Raw genomic sequence first — 18,509 nt, 5'->3', positions numbered from 1 at the left:
GATGTTTTCTAGTTTTCCCAGCATTTTATGGTACTTGTCCTAAAGCTGGTATTTTTAGTTTTAATTACTGTGATCATTTAGTGCTGTTTTGTGTCCTGAAACTATTCCACTAATCCATTATTCTGTTTCTTAACCAGTACCAATTGTTTTGATGATTACTTCTTTATAAGAGACCTGGCCTGGCTTTCATTCACATTTTTTTATTAATTCACTTGATATTCTTGACCTTTTTTTCTTCCTAATGAATATTGTTATTGTTTTTTCTAGCTTCTTAAAATAATTTTTGGTAATTTGATTGGTATGGCACTGAATAAATTAAATTTAGTTAGAATTGTCATTATATTTGCTTGACCTACCCATGAGCAATTAATATTTTTCCATTTGTTTAGATCTGACTTTGTGTGAAAAGTGTTTTGTAGTTATGTTCACATAGCTCCTGGGTTTGTCTTGGCAGGTTCTAGTTATTTTATGACATTTATGGAATTCCTCTTTCTATCTCTTGCTGCTGGACTTTGTGAGTTTGTTTTATATCCTGCAACACTGTTAATTATTTTAACTAATTTTTATTTGGTTCTCTAAGTATACCATCATATCAATTTGATTTACCCATTGCCCATTGTAATTCCTTCAATTTCTTTTTTTCCTCCTATTTATTGCTATAGCTAGCATTTCTAGTATGTTGAATAACTTAAGTGGTGATAATGGGCATAATGTTTGGTGTAAGGTTTCTATGCCCATTATTTGGAATTTGGCTAAAATATTCCTGGGATTTTTCATGTTCTTTCTGCCCTCCTTTTCAAGCAGGAAACCCAAACCCAAAAGATCAAAGATTTGTATGAAATCAAAAAATCAAGCAAAAAGAAATGGAATCAGGAAAACACTATTAAATAACTTTCCAAGTCATAATAGATCAACAAGATCACTGGAGAGAGGCACTGGAGGTAGAGGTTTAAAAACATCACTAGTTTTGCAAGTCAAGAAGATTTAAGACACTAGCTGTGTGACAAAAGCCAAGTCACCTAACCCTATTTGCCTGTTTCCTCAACTGTAAAATGGGAAGTGCTATAATAAAATGAATTCCATGAAATTAAACAGAATTACTCAAAAATCCTCAAACCTTTGGGGTTTGGAGTGTAAAGGTTTGACTTTTTAATATGGTCGCTGAAACAAAGCCAGGAGGGCCTCCTCCAAGATGAAGTCTCCGGTGAAGTTCCCAGTGAGATTCACTCTCCAGGGGATTTCAAAGCTTTTTTTTTTTAGTTTCCTGTCCCTGCCCCTTTTCACAGGAGCCAATCAAGTTTCCAAATTATCTGGCACTGCCCAGGAGCAATGTCTGTGTCTTCTCATCTCTAAGCTCTCCCCCTAGGATTCACACTTGGATTTCTGAGTATGTGAACTCTTCTGGCTGTTTGAGTTAGATAAAGGGGTGGAACTCTCCAAGTATCTTGCTGGCTTCTCACCTAAATAGGGTATGAATTCACTAAGTGGTTTGCCAGCTCCTCCATCTAGTTCAATTAAAAAAAAATTTTTTTTTTTAGCTTATGGTAATTGTAGCAGATATTTAAGGCATTCTTGGGTCATCCTTTTATAATACATTTCTTCTGGAATTAATATATACTTTCAGATCAAGGCAGGTTACATACACCACATCCTACATCTGAGATGTTTTATTTCATTGTATAAGATTTTTAAATTTAAGAAGTGGACAAATAATTTGAGCAAAAGACATTTTATTTGCTGATAAAGACCATACACTTTCAGGAAGTGCAAAATGCACCATATACCCCCCCTCCCCCATACAAAAACTGGTGTTAGTACATGTCTAAGCAATGCTACACTTGTTTTTTATTTTTTGGCAAAGTGCTGTATTGTATTCAGTCTGTTTTGTAAAACCACCATTCATCTGTGAACCAATCAATATCAAAATTTTCTACAAAAACAGAAACTAGACAGTGAATGGCTCAAGAAATAAGCTGCCATTTATGCATAGATTGATGTACAGTATTTCTCCTAACTGAAGTCTTTCAAGTTGTTCAAATTTTCTGTGTATAGAAACACATTTACAAGGCACATAGTCCAACTGACAATACTATTTAATCTAGTTACAAAATGTATTGTTCTTGGGGGTAAAAAAAATCAATGTGTTCACAACATTTCTAAAACAAAACCAAAGCCACTTCATTTTCTTTTTAAAGAGATAAAAAGTTCCAGAATCTCTGAAGAAACACAAACCAAAGGTGCCAGCAGAAACCCTTCCAGCACTTCATCCCAACCTCCCCTCTAGTGGCTTGATTTGTAAACAGCCATCCAGTTAGAAAACAAAAATCCCTTAAAATTCCAGACAAAACACAGAGCATTATTTTATGGAGCACATTTAGATTTAAACCAAAACAAAAAAAAAATACAATGTATATAAATTAAAAGAATCCCCAATGATATGCAACCATATATCATCTTGCACTGAAGCTGCCTTTTCTGAAAGTAACTTCCTCTCCCAACACAAAGACATTAAAACAGATGTCATCCTAGCTGCATGGGCCCTAACTTTCCTAGTTTTCAAACTGCTTAACCTGGACAGTATATTTTCTAAATATAAAAATTTAAATAACATTTTAAACATACATATGGAAAGGGATGAAATCATGTTACCTAACTTAACTGCTGACAAAAGACCTTCAATTCTGGTGACCTAGTTCTATTAGCAATAGGGTCTTAAAAATTGCAATAACATTATTAAAAAAAAAAAAAAACAGCCAACAGATTAGTATCTCTTTGTGCAAGGAGCAGTCTCAATAGCAAAAAGAACACTCAGAAGTTCTTTCATTTCCTTCCTCAATCTCACTGTTTAAAGTGACAATTTGTATGGTCTAAATTGAGGTGAACAGATTTAATCTTCCTTCATTTTTGTCTTTTCCAACTCGAAAGGAGTTAGGTTATACTCTTCCTTGCTCTTTTACATTTAAGAAAATAAAAGGATGTGTGTGATTTCACTTTGAAAGCATAAAATAAGCAAATGATAAAAGTCTTTATCAGGTGGCAAACTGATTGTTCTCCCACCAGAAGAGGGTTAGCATAGGGCTGGAAGAGAAACTGATGACAGAAAAGTATGTAAACCAGGGAATACAGCACAAATCAAGAACAGGACAGTAACAAAAATTCCCCGAAGTAGTATGTTTTAGAATAAAACTACTTTAAAACTGTAAAAACACAAAACAAATCAATCTTAAAATGAAATTATAAATGCATAGTAACATTTCAGTTTATATCACAGTAATAAGACAATAACTCAAACTGAAGACAAGTGAAAGTCTTAAGGGGGCACACTTCTTGTATTTTATAGAGTACAGGCTGAATAAATGACATTTCAGATCACTAACATTTATTAACAAAATTTCAAATCTAATCTCTTTGGCCATATATCAAAAAATACCTCAGATTCATATTACCCACGAAGCTACTTGCCTTACACCTTGAATTAATCAAGAACTTCAACCAAATTTTAGGTGGGAAATTTTGATGCCAACATAAATACATCCTTACAACATAGACTACATCCTGGTAACTCTCACCCTATAAAATTCCAAGTTTTTTTTTTAAAGAAATTTAAATTTATGAAACTAAGCTGACAGGCAAACAAAGGGTCAGTAGATAACAGAATGAATAAATGAATTAAAAGCCCTCTAAAAAGGAAAGAAAAGATGTAATTTTATACAGAAATCTGTTCATGTGGCCATAGCAAATTGTCACAGCAATGTCAGATCTATAGCTCAAGGTACCAGCACTTCATGTAACCTATATACATATATATATATATATATATATATGTATGTATGCATCTTCCTCCTCAATACTCAGAAACTATTTAGCCATATTATTTTCAAGTTATCAAACCATATTGCCCAAAAATCATCCTCCATTGTAAACACAAGCAGTAACAAAATACTAGCCCCGGTTTGACAGAGCTTTGTGGACTTGGCCCCTAATTAGAAAAAATAAATAATGGGGAAGGCCATGAAAAGTAGACTTAAGTCCTGTATTTTGAAAATGACACAAGGTATTTTAAGCATCTAAATACACTACCCATTTGAACTCTTGATTTCCAACGATCTCATGCTATTTGATAAAGATCATAACTCACACAAAGAGCTCCCATATCTCCCATATTCCCTGACATTTGAAGTCTACACAGAGCTATTTAAAGTAATACTCTGCATGATTATAATGCTTTTCCTTTTGAAAGTCTCTTAACATTTACTATTTAAAGAGGGCTAGACTGAAAAATTCAGTATCACCCTGATGATTTTCTTCTATTACTAGTTAATACAAGGAACTGAATTTGTTGTGTAGATAGCTCAGTAGTCATTAAAAGTTTTGTCTTTTGTGAATCTAATTATCTTGAAGAGAAATTAAATAAGAGCTTGGATTCATTAGCACCATGCTCTCCTAAACTACCTACCCAGCTATGGCAGAGATTATATAACCAAATAACTTATTCAGTAGAGCTAGTCCCTTGGAATTACATGGAAGGTCCAGTTCTAGAAATATAAAACTCTACTTCAAACTTTTATAATCCTCACAATATCCCTGTGAGGTAGTTATTTTTATTCCTCTATTGAAAGAGGGAGTAGTTCAAGATTTTGCCTGAAACAGAACAATCAGCCCATTGATTAAGAGCCCAAAAAACAAGAAAATCACAGCTACTAATCTCCATTCAAGACAATCTTGGTCTGGAAGCAATTTTTTTTTAATCAGGGGCCAATCCACACATCACATATCAGTATAGGCTCAATGATAGAAAAAGAAGGATAAAGACCTGCACTTTTCATTGTATAAAAGTGAAGAAGAGGCTGTATTAATTTTTATGTAACAAAAATGGCTATTTTCTAGTTTTGCAACTTATAGGCAAATAAAGAAGTAAGTATAAACCACAGATCTGCTCTTAATCTTACTAAATAAAACAGGTCTTTATGTCCCACAATAACCTGTAATATTTGTACCACATTATTATAATAATCAGAAGGATAGCTAACTCCTATCTACAAACTAAAGCCTAGATGTACCTGACATAAAAATTAACTGTGTCTGATGAAGAAAAAGCAAAATATCAAGTTCTCTTTCAATAAATTCAGTCATGATTCCATTATGTTCATGGCAACCATTGCCTTTTAACGCTTGTATTAGTGTGTAAAAAAATGTATTCATTATATACAGAAAAGATTATCAAGTACTGGTCATTAAAGTGTATGACTGACCCTGAGAAATTTTGTTTACTCAAACTTTTGATTAAGTAATACAAAAAGAAAAAAGATTCAGCAGAAACCTGCCTATTCCATCACTCATTAAGAAATTTCTTTAAAATGCCAGCTAACTCACATATAAATTAGTTGAGTCAGATGTTCCCAAAATATTAAACACTGTAATTTTACTAGTGTTTCTAAAACATTCTGGAAAATTTTAGAAAAAGACATTAACTCTTAAGAGCAAGGCATTGTGTGATACACAGAATGTACATTTTAAAAATTGTCTAGAGATAGTTCTGTTTAAATGATTGATCAGTCAAGCTGCAAATACACAACCTTCATTATGCAAGCACATAGGCACACATCACACACTCTCTCATGCATAAAACCAAGAGCAATATACCAACAAATTGATATGACTAAGACTTGGAATCCTTAGTAATTGTACTGACGCTGGCAAGGCTGGTGAACAACCCACCCATTGTGCTTGATTTGCCGAGAGTGGCAATCCCTGGTAAGATTTTGGCGACGGAGGCTATTTCTGTTCAAAGAATGTCTTTCACTGTGTTCTTTTATCCACTGGGTGGGACGAAAACTTTTGGTTTGTTCAAGGAAAGTTGAATGAGCAGCAAGAGCTGCAACATAGCAGTGAACATGTTGCCCCATTTCATTCTGTACTTCCAATCTGAAATAGCAAAAATATGTAAAATGAGTTAAACAATGTACAAGTTATTTGGAAATTAAAGTGATAAAATTTACTTTTAAGCTAAATTTGAACATTTACCCCTCTATACTCCTAGGTAGTAGCCAACATTCAAAGGAATTAATCTTTTGACTATACACTAATATAGTTTTAATCTTTGGGTTGAATTTCAGTAGAAATATCCATATATAAAATTCACTGACAAGATATCTATTATAGTATAGAGTAAAGGCACTTTAAAAAGAACTAACACTTGCTATGTGATTTATAACAAGAATTTAGAATTGAAAAATAGTTGGGAGTGTATTATTTGACCAATGTGATTCTGGTAAACATTTTCCCAGGTATTCAAGAAACTCTTATTCAAATAATTCTTATTTTAGAATAGCAGCATTATTACATGCCTTCTAAATCAATACTAAGTATTAGTTCCGAGACAAAAAAGGGGTAAGGGCTCAGCAAATAGGTTAACCAACTTGCTCAAGATCATAACTTAACTCAAGATCACAGAGCTAGGAAGTGTTGAGGCCAGATTTGAACCCAAGAAATGCCCAGACTTAGCTGTCTATCCACTGAGCCACTTTTAGCTGCCCATATAGCATGCTTTCTATTTTAGATCAAATAATACTGATCTGAAATTTATTTATACAAGAATGGAAAATCTGATTTCCATTATATAATACACATGAGAATTGGGTCTGAACACCAAAATTTACATGGCTATGTGTATTAAGGAATCATCAGAATGGCTGCTCAATACATATTTGCTGAATGGCTTAAATATCTGACTATGTGGCTTTTTCTGAATAGCAGAATTCATAATCATACAAGAAAACTCATAGAAAATAAAGCTCTTACACTTCTAGCAACTTAAAATCAATCCCTTTTAAAATACAGGTTTTTATAAGTTCACTCTTTCTAGTAGACTTAAAAATGTGGAATAAATCCCAAGGTGGTGAAATACTTACTGTGCCAGTGAGCCTTAAGCAGCTTTTCCTGACCCTACAATGTCAAATGGTGAACTATTAAACAACTAAAGAGATTTCAAGTGCTATTTTAACTTTAATGTATGGTCTTGGTCAAATTTTCTTTATCAATAAAGCTGCCTTACTCTAATTTAAGATATAGTATTTAAACCTAATTAAGATTATGGCAGCACATAATTTATCATAAAAAAAAGCTTAAATGCAATCAGGTATGAACCTAGACTCAGACCCATCATTTTCATAGCATTATATGGCCTCTTCAGTTCTAATGTGAAATAGTAAATATTCTACAGCAACATTACCAAGCATATATTGCTAAAACAGACTAATTATTAACATAGCTAGAACAGATTAAAAATAGTCCATCCCTTCTTTAAAAATTATACCTACCATTGATACTGGAATGGATGGATCCTAAATCAGTTATTAAATGTCTAACTACATAATATGTAGGGGTTTCTTGAGTGGGAAACACTGTATGTTTAATGTCAGTTAAGCTTTACTTAGTTTCTGTCCCTGACACCCTCAGGCCCCACTCCAGACTCATCATTGTTTTTTCCTTCCTAAGGCCCCAGGGCTTGGCTCATTGCTTACCTTTCCACTGTCATCCTCCAATCAGGGTTTTTCTGCAGTCAGGACACTGCAGTCAGAAGGAAGTCTGAAAGAGGGATGGCTGCTGGGTTTGAAGTTTTTCCTCCCTCTACTTCCCCTTCACCACTTCCAGGCCTAGAATTAGACCAGGTCTGGGGTAAGAGGAGAACCAGAGGGTTCCCAAGCAATTGCAGGCAAGAGCCTGTAGTGGGGCAGTGGTGGGCTGGGAGAGGGGAATGACAGAGGGAACAGCAGGAAGGAAGCATAAGAACTTCCCAAATATTGGGTTCAGTGCCTGTCTGAGTGTAAGCTGGGAAATGCCTACAATCCAGAACTTAAAAAAAAATAAATTGAAATACAAAATTTATTCACAGAATTTTAAAAAGACATGTATGTAAGGGGGTTTTTAAGACACTACAAAATCGGATATCAGCGTGGTGTCATTTATACATTAACAATCTCATAATTGGGTTTTTAATCTTTATTACTCTCCTAATAGAGAAATTAGGTAATAAGGTATAGTTCCAATGACATTTTAAATAAATCACTTTAATTAACAAATTGATGAAATTAATTTCCCTTTTCTCTCTTCCCCAAATTGTTTTATTCTGAACAAATCAAGTGTTTTAGATACATTAATTATGATAGGCTTCAAGGTATAGCACCGAAGACAGTAATTCATGCTCTTAAATGTACATTTCCCAAACACATTTTTACCAAAGGTAGCAAATCAATTCTACTCATTTTGTACCCTACCTTGATTTCTGGTGATTTTATGACCCCACCCCATATAACTGTACAAATCTATGTGTATATATGAAGTACATTATTATTATTTTTGAAGTGTCATGTAATTATGAGTTATTATATTAGTGGCAAAGAAATTGGCAAAATAATTTTGGTCCAATTACTATAAATGCCAGGCTGTGTCCAAAATACAGATTTCAGTATATCTCAGTTAGCTGTACACCATTTGGAGGGAAATACCATTGATCTCTGAGTTAATGAAATCCTATCTTAAAAAACATCCAAATCTTGTAATATGGATAAGGAAAAAGAAAATCTAAAAATACACACGGCAGCATTTTTAGATGCCACTTGGAACTTTTCTGCCAACTAAAATTCAGTTATTTTACTTTAAATTATATCTAGATGAGAATTTAATGCAGACTATAATCATGTGGATGGAGAAGGCTTCTAATGACCTAAAAAAGTGATTTTCTCAGCTTAATCACCACAATTGTCATAACATGTACTTTTTTCATTAAGCCTTGTTTGAAATGTATTTTTTCCCTATCTCAAATTAGGCTTTGTACTACAGTTGAAAATGCATGATATATTGCATATAGATCATATATATTGCTGACAACTTACCTCGGGCTGCTTGGATTATGAAATTCATCTGTCTCACAGCCAGCCTCATTAAGATTTCGAGAGGAATTATAAACTGACATGCTGGGGTGCTCAATGAGGAGGTTTTCCAAAGGACTAGTTTCCACTTTGATAGTGGTTAATCCACCGGCAGTAAAGCATGGGGGAGGGGTGATAAACCAACTCTCCTCCATTGGACAGGCCTCAAATTGGACGAAGCAAGATTCACTAGTATCAGCTAAACATTCCAAGGAAGCTGGCAAACAGGAAAAAACTGGAGGATGATTAGTTGGAGATTCTTCACTGACATCTTCCTCTTCTACTTCTGTTGAAAAATTAGTGTCTGGATTGTGTTCCAAATTGAACAGGATGTCGAAATGTTAGTTCCAGAATGGAAATGGATGTCACATTGATTATTTAAATAATCAAATTCATAGAGCATATTAAAAAAAAAAAGGAAAATGTTATTAACATCACATTATATTCAAATGCTTCTCTTTCATTAATAAATTGGTTAGGGAGGGCAGCTGGGTAGCTCAGTGGATAATAAATTGGTTAGGTTTTCTGTTCAGTCAGATAAATGATTATCAACCATGACTTTACTGAACACTTAATGAATGTATTCTTTCTTATCACTGATTTTTCTCATGTGTTGGGGTTTTTAAGCAAATAAACTACCCCTCACCAAACAAGTTTACTCTCTACAATAAAAGTGGAGTTCTTATAAACCTAGCTCTAATTTTATCAGTTTTTTAAGGTTAGAAAATCAATCACTTTGGTCATCTGGCATAAAATACTATGTATTTTTCTGATAAAGCCTGATAATTTACATTTTAATCTTGAAAAACCTCGAAATTGCTGATTTAGTTGTGTACAAACTAAGAATATATTACTCATAATGTTTATATACTGAAGATCCCTTACCTATAAAGTCAACAAGAATCCATTCATCATCTTCTTTTTCACTAAATTCTGGTTCTTTGCTAGAAGAGTTCTTGATTTCACCCACAAACATACTATTCAACCTCTGGAACATGGTTAAGGCAAGAATGAGACTTTGGCTGGTTCTTAGGCTGTGACTTCAAAACACTGTCTTCAATTAGTGCAATGGCACAGACAGGAAGTTAAAGTGCATAAATTCTTATTTAAATAAGGTATGGAGCACGGAGAGTCATTCTTAGCTGAAATAGAAAAGAATTATTGCTAAATATTTATTTTATAGACCTCTCATCTTGAGTCTTTATTTCTAGAAAGGCCATTAGCCAAATGCACTTCATGGGGAGAGGACAGGGGAAGGGAAGTAATTTCTTTCTTCTATTTGCTGCAGTGCAGTGATGGCAAACCTATGGCATGGGTGCCAAAGATGGCACACAGGATGCTCTCTGTGGGTACACAGCCACCCTCCTCCCTTCCCACTCCCTACCCCAAGTTTGTTACTAGATGGGCAAAGGGTCTCAGGCAGAGCTGCTCCCCACTCCACCACGCCTGATGACATTTTTCACAACCTTGCCCCTCTGCCCAGCAGCCAATGGGAGCATAGAGGGGGTAAGGTAGGCAATTCACAGGTGGAGGAACTGGAAGGAAGCAGAGGGCTCAGGCCACTCCCCTCCCCCTTTCCATGTGCTGAGGACATTCCCCACTTCACCTGCCCTTCTGCCCAGCAGCCTAATGGCGAGTGCTTCCTCCCTCTCCTGTGTGGGGTGGGGGGGGGGAGGGAAGAGAACATAGCACCCAGTCTCTGGGAAGTAAAATGGGGTCCATCACTGCCCTCTAAAAGGTTTGCCATCACTATTCTAGTGGCTAACATTCCACATGATCAACCAACAAGGATGGCACTAAAGAGCATTACAAAGCCAGAGCCAAAGTTCTGACAGCCTTAATACAGATTTCTTATTCTCAGCATCTTTCATGGCACCCCATCTCCTCTGTGGGGTTTACTATATGGGTATTTAACTCAAAAGGAGAACAAAGCTCAATATCAAATGTTGATTTCAGTTATGTGAAATTAAAATTTAACATTATTCAATACAGGCAGTCTGTAAATAACACTCAAATTTAGAAAGGGAAAGTAGATTTTAGACTAATAAATAAGTTCATGAAGAAAACAATCATGTTCATGCATGTTTTCCCTACTAGACAAGTAAAATGCAGTTTTAAAATCCATTTCAAACTCCTGTACCTCTTCTGTAATATCCCACATACTGACTTCAACTGAGGTGAAAATTATTTGGCACTGTTGCCAAAATCTTTCCAATGCCTCCTAAATTCAATTAACATTGAGTGCCTAACTCTATAAGGTTTCATGCTCAGTCCTAGGGACAGATAGATTAAGTGCTTTGTTGGAGTCATATCCCTCTTGGGACACTGGTAAGCTTCTCAGTCTTAACTAAAACCCTAGCTTCTTTAGGAAGTCTTTCCCCAACTTTAGGTTCTAGAGCTCTCTTTATTTCCTATTTATTGTATATATAGCTTGATTGTATATGTTTATTTGCTGTCTATCCCATTAGACTGTGAGCTCCTAGAAGCCAGGGGCTTTCCTTTGCTTCTTTTTCTATAACCAATGCTCTAAACACAGTGCCTGGCACAGAGTAGGCATTTTAATAAATGTTTGTTTACTGACTGACCATTTGTCTCAGTTTTCTCATCTGTAAACTAGAAATAATAGCACCTATCTCCCAGGGTTATTAAAAGGATAAAATGAGATAATATTAATAAAGAATTTTTCAAACCATAAATGCTAGCTACTACTATTATTTCATCACTTTTAACCAACTGCTCTGGAGAAGAAGCCTGGGGATAAGGCCCCAAGTAGGCTAAGTATTGTTGCAGTTACAGGGCAGGAAATCCTGCTCAAGAAAATACTGCTGGTTACAGTGGCTTCCCTGCCCCCTGGTAAATTTTCCTACTATGAGGAACAAGGGTGTGGTCCAGAATCAGTTGACTATGTCAGCTTTCCTATGATGCTTATTTAGTGGAAACTATTTTATGCTGGGAACCTTCATTGCTCTGTAATGATATTTTTTCAAACCTTTTAAAAGCATGGTTCCAGAAAGATAGGCCCAAGACTTTCTGACCTTAATCCAATTAATAGGGAGCCTAATTAATTTCCAACATTATTTGCTCCCAGATTATATTTAATAGAAAAAACCTCTACCCTGACAATATTGGTTATTATCAGGTGCCTTTTTCTTCCTCTGGACCTTCATTTCTTTACCTATAAAAATAAGGATTTTGCAACATTTCTTCCCATTTCAAAATTCCATATTTTAAAGAGGGACTTCTTGATTCTAAGGCCAACTAACTACTGGACATAGTAGTGTGGATTCTGCAGGTATTTAAGATTCATTAAGTTCCACAATGCATAAGGCACTATTGCAGTAATTGGGATACCAAAACATGGCACAAATCCTCTTCCAACAAGTCCATAATCTAATAGAGGGGAAAAGACATTTAAAAAATTGTAATGATACATCAAGAAAAACATACAAAGTGCAACTAAAGGTATAAAATGTTAAGAAACTGGAGTTTTCAAAAAATTCACTTTCGTTTGACAGATAAGCATGAAGGTGTGGTCTGAAGCAACACTGTAGATGGACCTGGAGATATGGGCTGGACAAAGTAGAAGAGAGTCAACAGAGTAGAAGATTCACTAGATAGACTGAAGGGTGGAGCTAGACTGGGAAGGAATTTAGTTAACTAGAACTGGAGCTTTTTAAGCAGTAGGGATAGAAATATAAGCAAATAAAAAAATCTGTACTATTAATAAGTTTACTTTCTAATGGGGAAAAACCACATTAAGGCAAACTAGGTTGGGGGGAGGGGAAGGGGCATATTGGTAACCATAGCAGGGTGAGTTGAAAAGTTCAGAGAATGGTTTGTAGCTAAAATTATTATGCATGGGGTCCTCCTGAACAGGTGATCAGGAAAATAATCGCCAATTAATAAAGTAGAGTCAAGGACAGCTAAGTGACACAATGAAATAAAAGTATCTGACCTGGAGTCAAGAAGATTCATTTTTAGGAGTTCAAATCTGGTCTCAGACACTAACTGTGTGACCATGGGCAAGTCACTTGACCTGACCCCTTTTGCCTCAATTTCCTCATCTGTAAAATGAGCTGGAGAAGAAAATGGCAAACCATTCCAGTTCAGTTCCTTTGCCAAGAAAACCCCAAATAAGGTAACTGAATTCAGGGAACAATGAAGACTTTTGAGTAATATACTGATCGTCTGAGCAGCTTAGGTGACATAGTGGATAAGAGCACTGGGCCTAAAGTCAGAAAGACCACAGTTCAAATATGACCTCAGAGACTTACTGTGTGTGTGTGTGATTCTGGGCAAGTTTTTTAACCCCAGCCTGCTCAAAACAAAACAAACAAGATAAGAAAACGAGATAAGAAAATGGCAAACTATTCCAGAATCTGCCAAGAAAACTCCATAGACACTTGGTCCATTGGGTCATGAAGAATCAGACATGACTAAACAACTGAAAAATTTAAGTGTCTAAATCAAATGGAAGATTAGTCAGGGATGTAAAGGATGAATTAGTACAGGCCCAAAGATAGAAGAACTATAGATTTGGAGACTGAACTGACTTTATATAGGCCATCCCCCTCATTGCCTAGGGTCATACCGTTGTTAGAAAGCAATTATACTATGTACTATAGTATAGGGAATGAGATAGGAACCAATAGTTGCAGTAGGATGTAAAGGAGCAGTCTGTAAGGAGAAATCTTGGAGGGTTATTAAATGGCTGCCATCAAAAGAATGAAATTAGGAAGGGTGAGTTTTCAAAATCTTCTAACATCTAGTCCAGAGGCATCAAATTCATGACCCACAAAACTTCCAAGTGTGGCCCTAACCCAATCAAAATTTAATTGAGAAATAAAAACACAATATAATATAGATAACAAAAAATTGAGCCTCGGGGTAACTTGACCCAGGTCACCTTAGTAATAAATAGAACCAGGATGCAAACAATAGGTCCTTTGGATCAAAGTCTAGCACTATGCATCTGTAATCATGCTGCTCCCCTTAGCTGAAGAGTTCTATTAGATTTTTTGAATACCTTATGATTTAACATAGACATTGTCCTTCCATTGCCATTCTGACCCCTAGCAGAGTACTCTTTGATAAATTAGGTAATATTCTGATCAAATGAGACAAATATTTGTAAAGCTCTTAGCACAGGATCTGGTATAGCAGTACTACATAATAATGTTATCTTATTAAAAAGTCCTGCAATTAGAATATTTGGCTCTATAAAGAACTGGTAGGGCTAAATAGTACTCCAGACATTCATTTCACAAGGGGGATGTGCTTTCATGAGCTCACTACCCATTACTGATATTGCACATTTACCAATTATCTTTTCTGTACTGGATACTACCTCAAATTAAACCAGCATTCTCCATACTAACCTATAAGACCCCAAATATAAAATTTTTAATTACAATCCTGGCAATCAAGTATAATATTGAGGCATGGTGTTAGCTCTTCTCAACTAGTAAAACAGAACTACAAATTACATTTGAACTAGTAGATCTTGGATTATGTTTAATATAACTAAAGAGAACAACTAGCAAGTGAGCAAGTCTGTTTCTAGGATCAAAACAAGGGAAACCTGTTCTGTATACTATGGTATAGTAGAAACATTAGTGGTCTGCACACCAAGTTCACATCATAAGTTCACCATTAAGTGACTATGGCCAATGATGCTTTTATGTCTTATTTGAAAAAAATGGAATAAGTACTTATACTACCTATTTCATCAGGTAGTATAAAAAAGTTATATACTTATATAAAACTTATATACTTTGTGTAGACAAGATTGAGCTAAAATATTTGTAGAAAAGGAATAGAGTCCTTTAACTGGAAAAACTGAAAAGATTTGTTCAGTCGATTTCCTATCATCTATAAGATGTAGTTCCAGGCATAAATACAAGGTAAAATGTTCTTGCATAGTGTAGAAAATTAGTCTTTTTCTTGTGTTTTATAATTAAAATGGACAAAGAGGTTTTATTTTGTTTGGTGTCCCAGAATTGAAGTCTAAGATACTGTGTAGCCTCAATTAGCTACTTTTTATAACCCACTAGTTTCACTTGGATAGTTTTTTTCAATTGTACTTCAGCTGCCAGTAGGCGGCTCCAAAAAACAAACTTCAAAAAAAAAAAACAAAAAACAAAAAACATTACACACCTTGACTGATCAAAAGTTTTCAATCTGGGTGTAGATTGGTTTACTTTCAGACTACCAGGCTAAGATTCATCTTCCCTTTTCCTCTTTATGCCCCTTATTTCTGTAAGCTACTTTAAAGAATAATTTTTAAAGCTTCCACTTAAAAGTCTGATTCTCATACCTCAGAGGAGTCATTCAGACCTCTAGCTCCTCCAGACCCTAGCATGCCAGAAGGGTTTCAAGTACAGATCCAAACAAAGACAGACTTTTCATATATCAAAGACATGCCTAGCTAAGTCTTATATAGGGCTCAGCCAGCATTGAGCAGTGTGCCTCTCTGAACTTCTCTTTTGTTTGTTCAACTAAAGATGGGAGTTTTTGTCTCTGAGGAAATCCCTATTCCACTTATATTATAGATTTATTTAAATACTGAAGCATTGTAGCTATGAAGAAAATGGTAATGCTGATCCAAATAACTTACAATTTGATTTAAACTATCTTCAGGAAGGCTAACTAGATGGCCTCCTCCCTGAATGCTTTTTTGCTTCCACTATTCAACCAAACTATGAATTAGTGTTATTCCCCAAATAGATTCACTCAGGTTTATGGTTACACAAAAGGATGAAAGACAATCTAAAAAGATAGAATTTAAGTAGTAATTCCCACCCATTAACTTGGTGCTTTCAAAGTTATGCCACTCCCTAGTGAAGAATGAGAAGACAACTTTAAAAAAAGAAAAAGGATGAGATGGAGAAATAAACCAGTCACAGATATTAAGACTTTGGTCAAAACATTTTCCTTCAGAAGATTACAGTATAGACTCAGAAGGATTATGAACTTTATCTCTATCCCTCCCAGAGTTTACAAATTACCCCCCCCCACCCACACACATTCACAAAAATCCACTTCTGGTATGTAGACAATAGAACAAATTATTTTAGTAGCCTAAAGTAATGAGTTATTATTGGCCTATCTTTAAATATTTAAAAACTGGAGGCAGCTAGGTAGCTCAGTGGATTGAGAGCCAGGCCTAGAGATTGGAGGTCTTAGGTTCAAATCTGGCCTCACACTTCCTAGCTGTGTGACCCAGGGCAAGTCACTTAACTCCGATTGCCTAGCTCATACCACTCTTCTGCCTTGGAACCAATACACAATACAATTGATTCCAAGAGGGAAGGTAAGGGTTAAAAAACTTTTTTTTTAACTTATGTTTTTTATTTATTGGGTTTTTTCTTGGAAGAGAACTGAACTAATAGTCAGGTGACCTGTATTTGTATAATCCCAACTCCTTGCAAATTAAGCTCTAACAGTGGACCAAGTCTCTTCACCTGTAAAATGAAAGGGCTGAACTTCATGATTTCCAAGACTCCCTAAAGTGGTATAAAAAATAAAAAAGTACTGTTAAAATCTGGATGGCTTGGGCAAATCACTGGATTTCTCTAAGGCACATTTTCCTTAAAGATAGAAGAGATCACACTTGTAGTATTTACAGGATTATTTTTTATGAAGTAAGAAAGCTATAAGCTATATGATGTACATTAATTCATGGCACATATTTAAGTAGTGTGGGAGGAATACAATGATTAACTTAACTAGAAAGATTAGTTTTTCACTCCTCTCCCTTCTCCCTCAAAGGGTATTTCAAAATATGGAAGAGCAAGAGTGGACCAGAACAGAGGCTAATTCCCTAGAGATGACAGGAAAGGGGCTTTTCTTTAATATCTTCACTACTATTCCCAGCCTTAAATCTATAATTAGTACAGAAGGCAATCATGAGGATTAACTAGTATACTTTATCAACACTAAGAACGCGTCCTATTATTTTTAAATAAAAAGTATTGTCCTTCAGAACAGCACTAAGCAACCAGCTTAGTTATATAGTCATACTGGATTCAATTTCTGGTGGATCTGAGGACTTCCTCCACTTGAAGCAACTATCAACTCTTCTAAGCAGAAAGTGTTTTCTGAAAATTGATCAGATGCAGCCAACCTAATGAGGAACACTAGCATGGTTCTTGGGAAACAATGTTTGCTGTCTGTCAACGAAGGCCCCAAATTTTTGTTCTTCTAGGCTAGCTTTGACTACCTAGGATGGATCATCCCAAGAGCTTAATGGAAGCAATAACTGATTCCTATACTTGTTTTAAGATTAACACACATGGTTTTCTTCACATTTTGTGAAGTTAATACTGTCCTTATTTTACAGATGGAGACACCAAGTTTTGGTGATGTTCAAGTGCCTTAAGATGGTTATGGAAAAGGAACAAAACATGGGACTAGCAGCCAACTCAAGAGTATGCTGACAAATAATCTATTAGCAGAAGCCAAAAGAAAACAAATAAAAAAATACTAATCGAGAGCTTACTTAGTGTAAGTATGACTTTCGCCCTCTTTGGGGTACACATTATAATAAATGTTTATTGATTTTTTGGCGTCAAGTAAAGTCAATGAGAAAAATGGAAACAGTACGAGTTAAAAGTAGAGGATGCGGAATGGATCCTTGTTTCCTTTCCACAGATGAAGTCAATTTAAAAAACATTTATTAAATATCTACCATGTGCCAGACAGCGCTAAAGGCCAGGGATAACAAAGAAATGGTCTTTTAAAGACAATCTGCTCTCTAGGAACTCATAATCTAATTGGAGAGAAAATATGCAAACAATTAAGTACCAACAACTCTATACAAGATAGAGAAAAGCGGTAAAATTAGGAGGGCTTCAGGATGGCTTCCTGCAAAAAGTGAATTGTAGCTGGGACTAGAAAGAAACCATGGGGAGAAGATGGAAGAGGGGGAGCACGGGAGGAGACAGAGGGTCTTGGGTTAGGTGCTTCAACAGCCAGCTTGAGGAGGTGCAGATGAGGAGAGCTCGAGGAGGCGGAGAAAAAGGAGATCCAGCCCACCGCGGCAGAGAAAACAGGCCACCCGGGAGGGGGAGGAGGCAGTAACTTAACACCCAACGCACACCCGATTCCAGCGGTTCCTAAAGCAGCCCCCCGCCCGGGCGTCCGCCCAGTGTCCCAGCCCCGACCGCCGCTCGGCCCCCCTCGCCGAGTTCTAGGAGCAGCCTCAGCCGAAGGCTAAGGTTTGAGGTGCCTGGGGCTGACCCGGCGGCCCTGGAAGAGGAAGTGAAAAGACTATAAAGTCAATAAAGAGCGGTCCGGGCTCGGTTAAGGTAGAGCTGGGGGGACCTCAGCGGCGGGGTGAGGGGTGGGCAGCTTCCGCCAGCAGCCGGGAGGGGGGCCCCGCGGTGAACCGCCGGGGCGCCCTGGGCATCTACTCCCCAACCACACCCGGACACTCACGCTGGCCTCGGAAGCTGCAGCCAGGGACTGAGGAGCTAGTGGTGGAGGGGCGCAAGTTCAACGCCCCCGGGCGGCTGAGGTAGCGGCGAAGGGCCGGGCAAGGGGAACAAGCAGCGTCTAGCTCCTCGTCCTAGTCTTCCT

The 18,509-nt window shown here is 36.4% G+C and overlaps 1 protein-coding gene and 1 long non-coding RNA gene across 7 annotated transcripts in view; one reads left to right on the top strand and one right to left on the bottom strand.

Moving 5' to 3' along the window:
• Positions 1–18,509, top strand: part of LOC103095290 (uncharacterized) — a 75,977-nt gene that overhangs the window by 12,368 nt on the left and 45,100 nt on the right. For 2 of the 3 annotated variants that reach the window (XR_001629074.2, XR_465228.2), the window contains exon 3: positions 17,272–17,435. This is a non-coding gene — a long non-coding RNA (uncharacterized LOC103095290). Of the gene's footprint in view, positions 1–17,271; positions 17,436–18,509 lie in introns of those variants that run through there. The other variant, XR_008917564.1, reaches the window with a different exon arrangement.
• TP53INP1 (tumor protein p53 inducible nuclear protein 1) lies at positions 1,714–18,499 on the bottom strand. Of its 4 annotated transcripts, none has more exons than XM_007488129.3 (5): positions 18,369–18,499; positions 9,816–10,072; positions 8,895–9,234; positions 6,912–6,945; positions 1,714–5,925 (listed from the first exon to the last, which is right to left on the bottom strand). In XM_007488129.3, the coding sequence occupies exons 2-5, from the start codon at positions 9,925–9,927 to the stop codon at positions 5,908–5,910; spliced, it is 504 nt and encodes a 167-aa protein (XP_007488191.1). In that variant the 5' UTR covers positions 9,928–10,072; positions 18,369–18,499; the 3' UTR covers positions 1,714–5,907. The 4 variants fall into 4 exon arrangements, with proteins under 4 accessions (XP_007488191.1, XP_001368955.1, XP_007488190.1 ...); XM_007488128.3 differs by lacking the exon at positions 6,912–6,945 and adding an exon at positions 7,524–7,655 and having other exon boundaries at positions 5,789–5,925; XM_056823309.1 differs by lacking the exon at positions 1,714–5,925 and adding an exon at positions 7,524–7,655 and having other exon boundaries at positions 6,929–6,945.

Source organism: Monodelphis domestica, chromosome 3 (genome assembly GCF_027887165.1).
Source record: "Monodelphis domestica isolate mMonDom1 chromosome 3, mMonDom1.pri, whole genome shotgun sequence".
Lineage (NCBI taxonomy): Eukaryota > Metazoa > Chordata > Mammalia > Didelphimorphia > Didelphidae > Monodelphis > Monodelphis domestica.
Note: the sequence above shows the minus strand (reverse complement) of the source record. Positions and strands in the feature narration are given on the sequence as shown.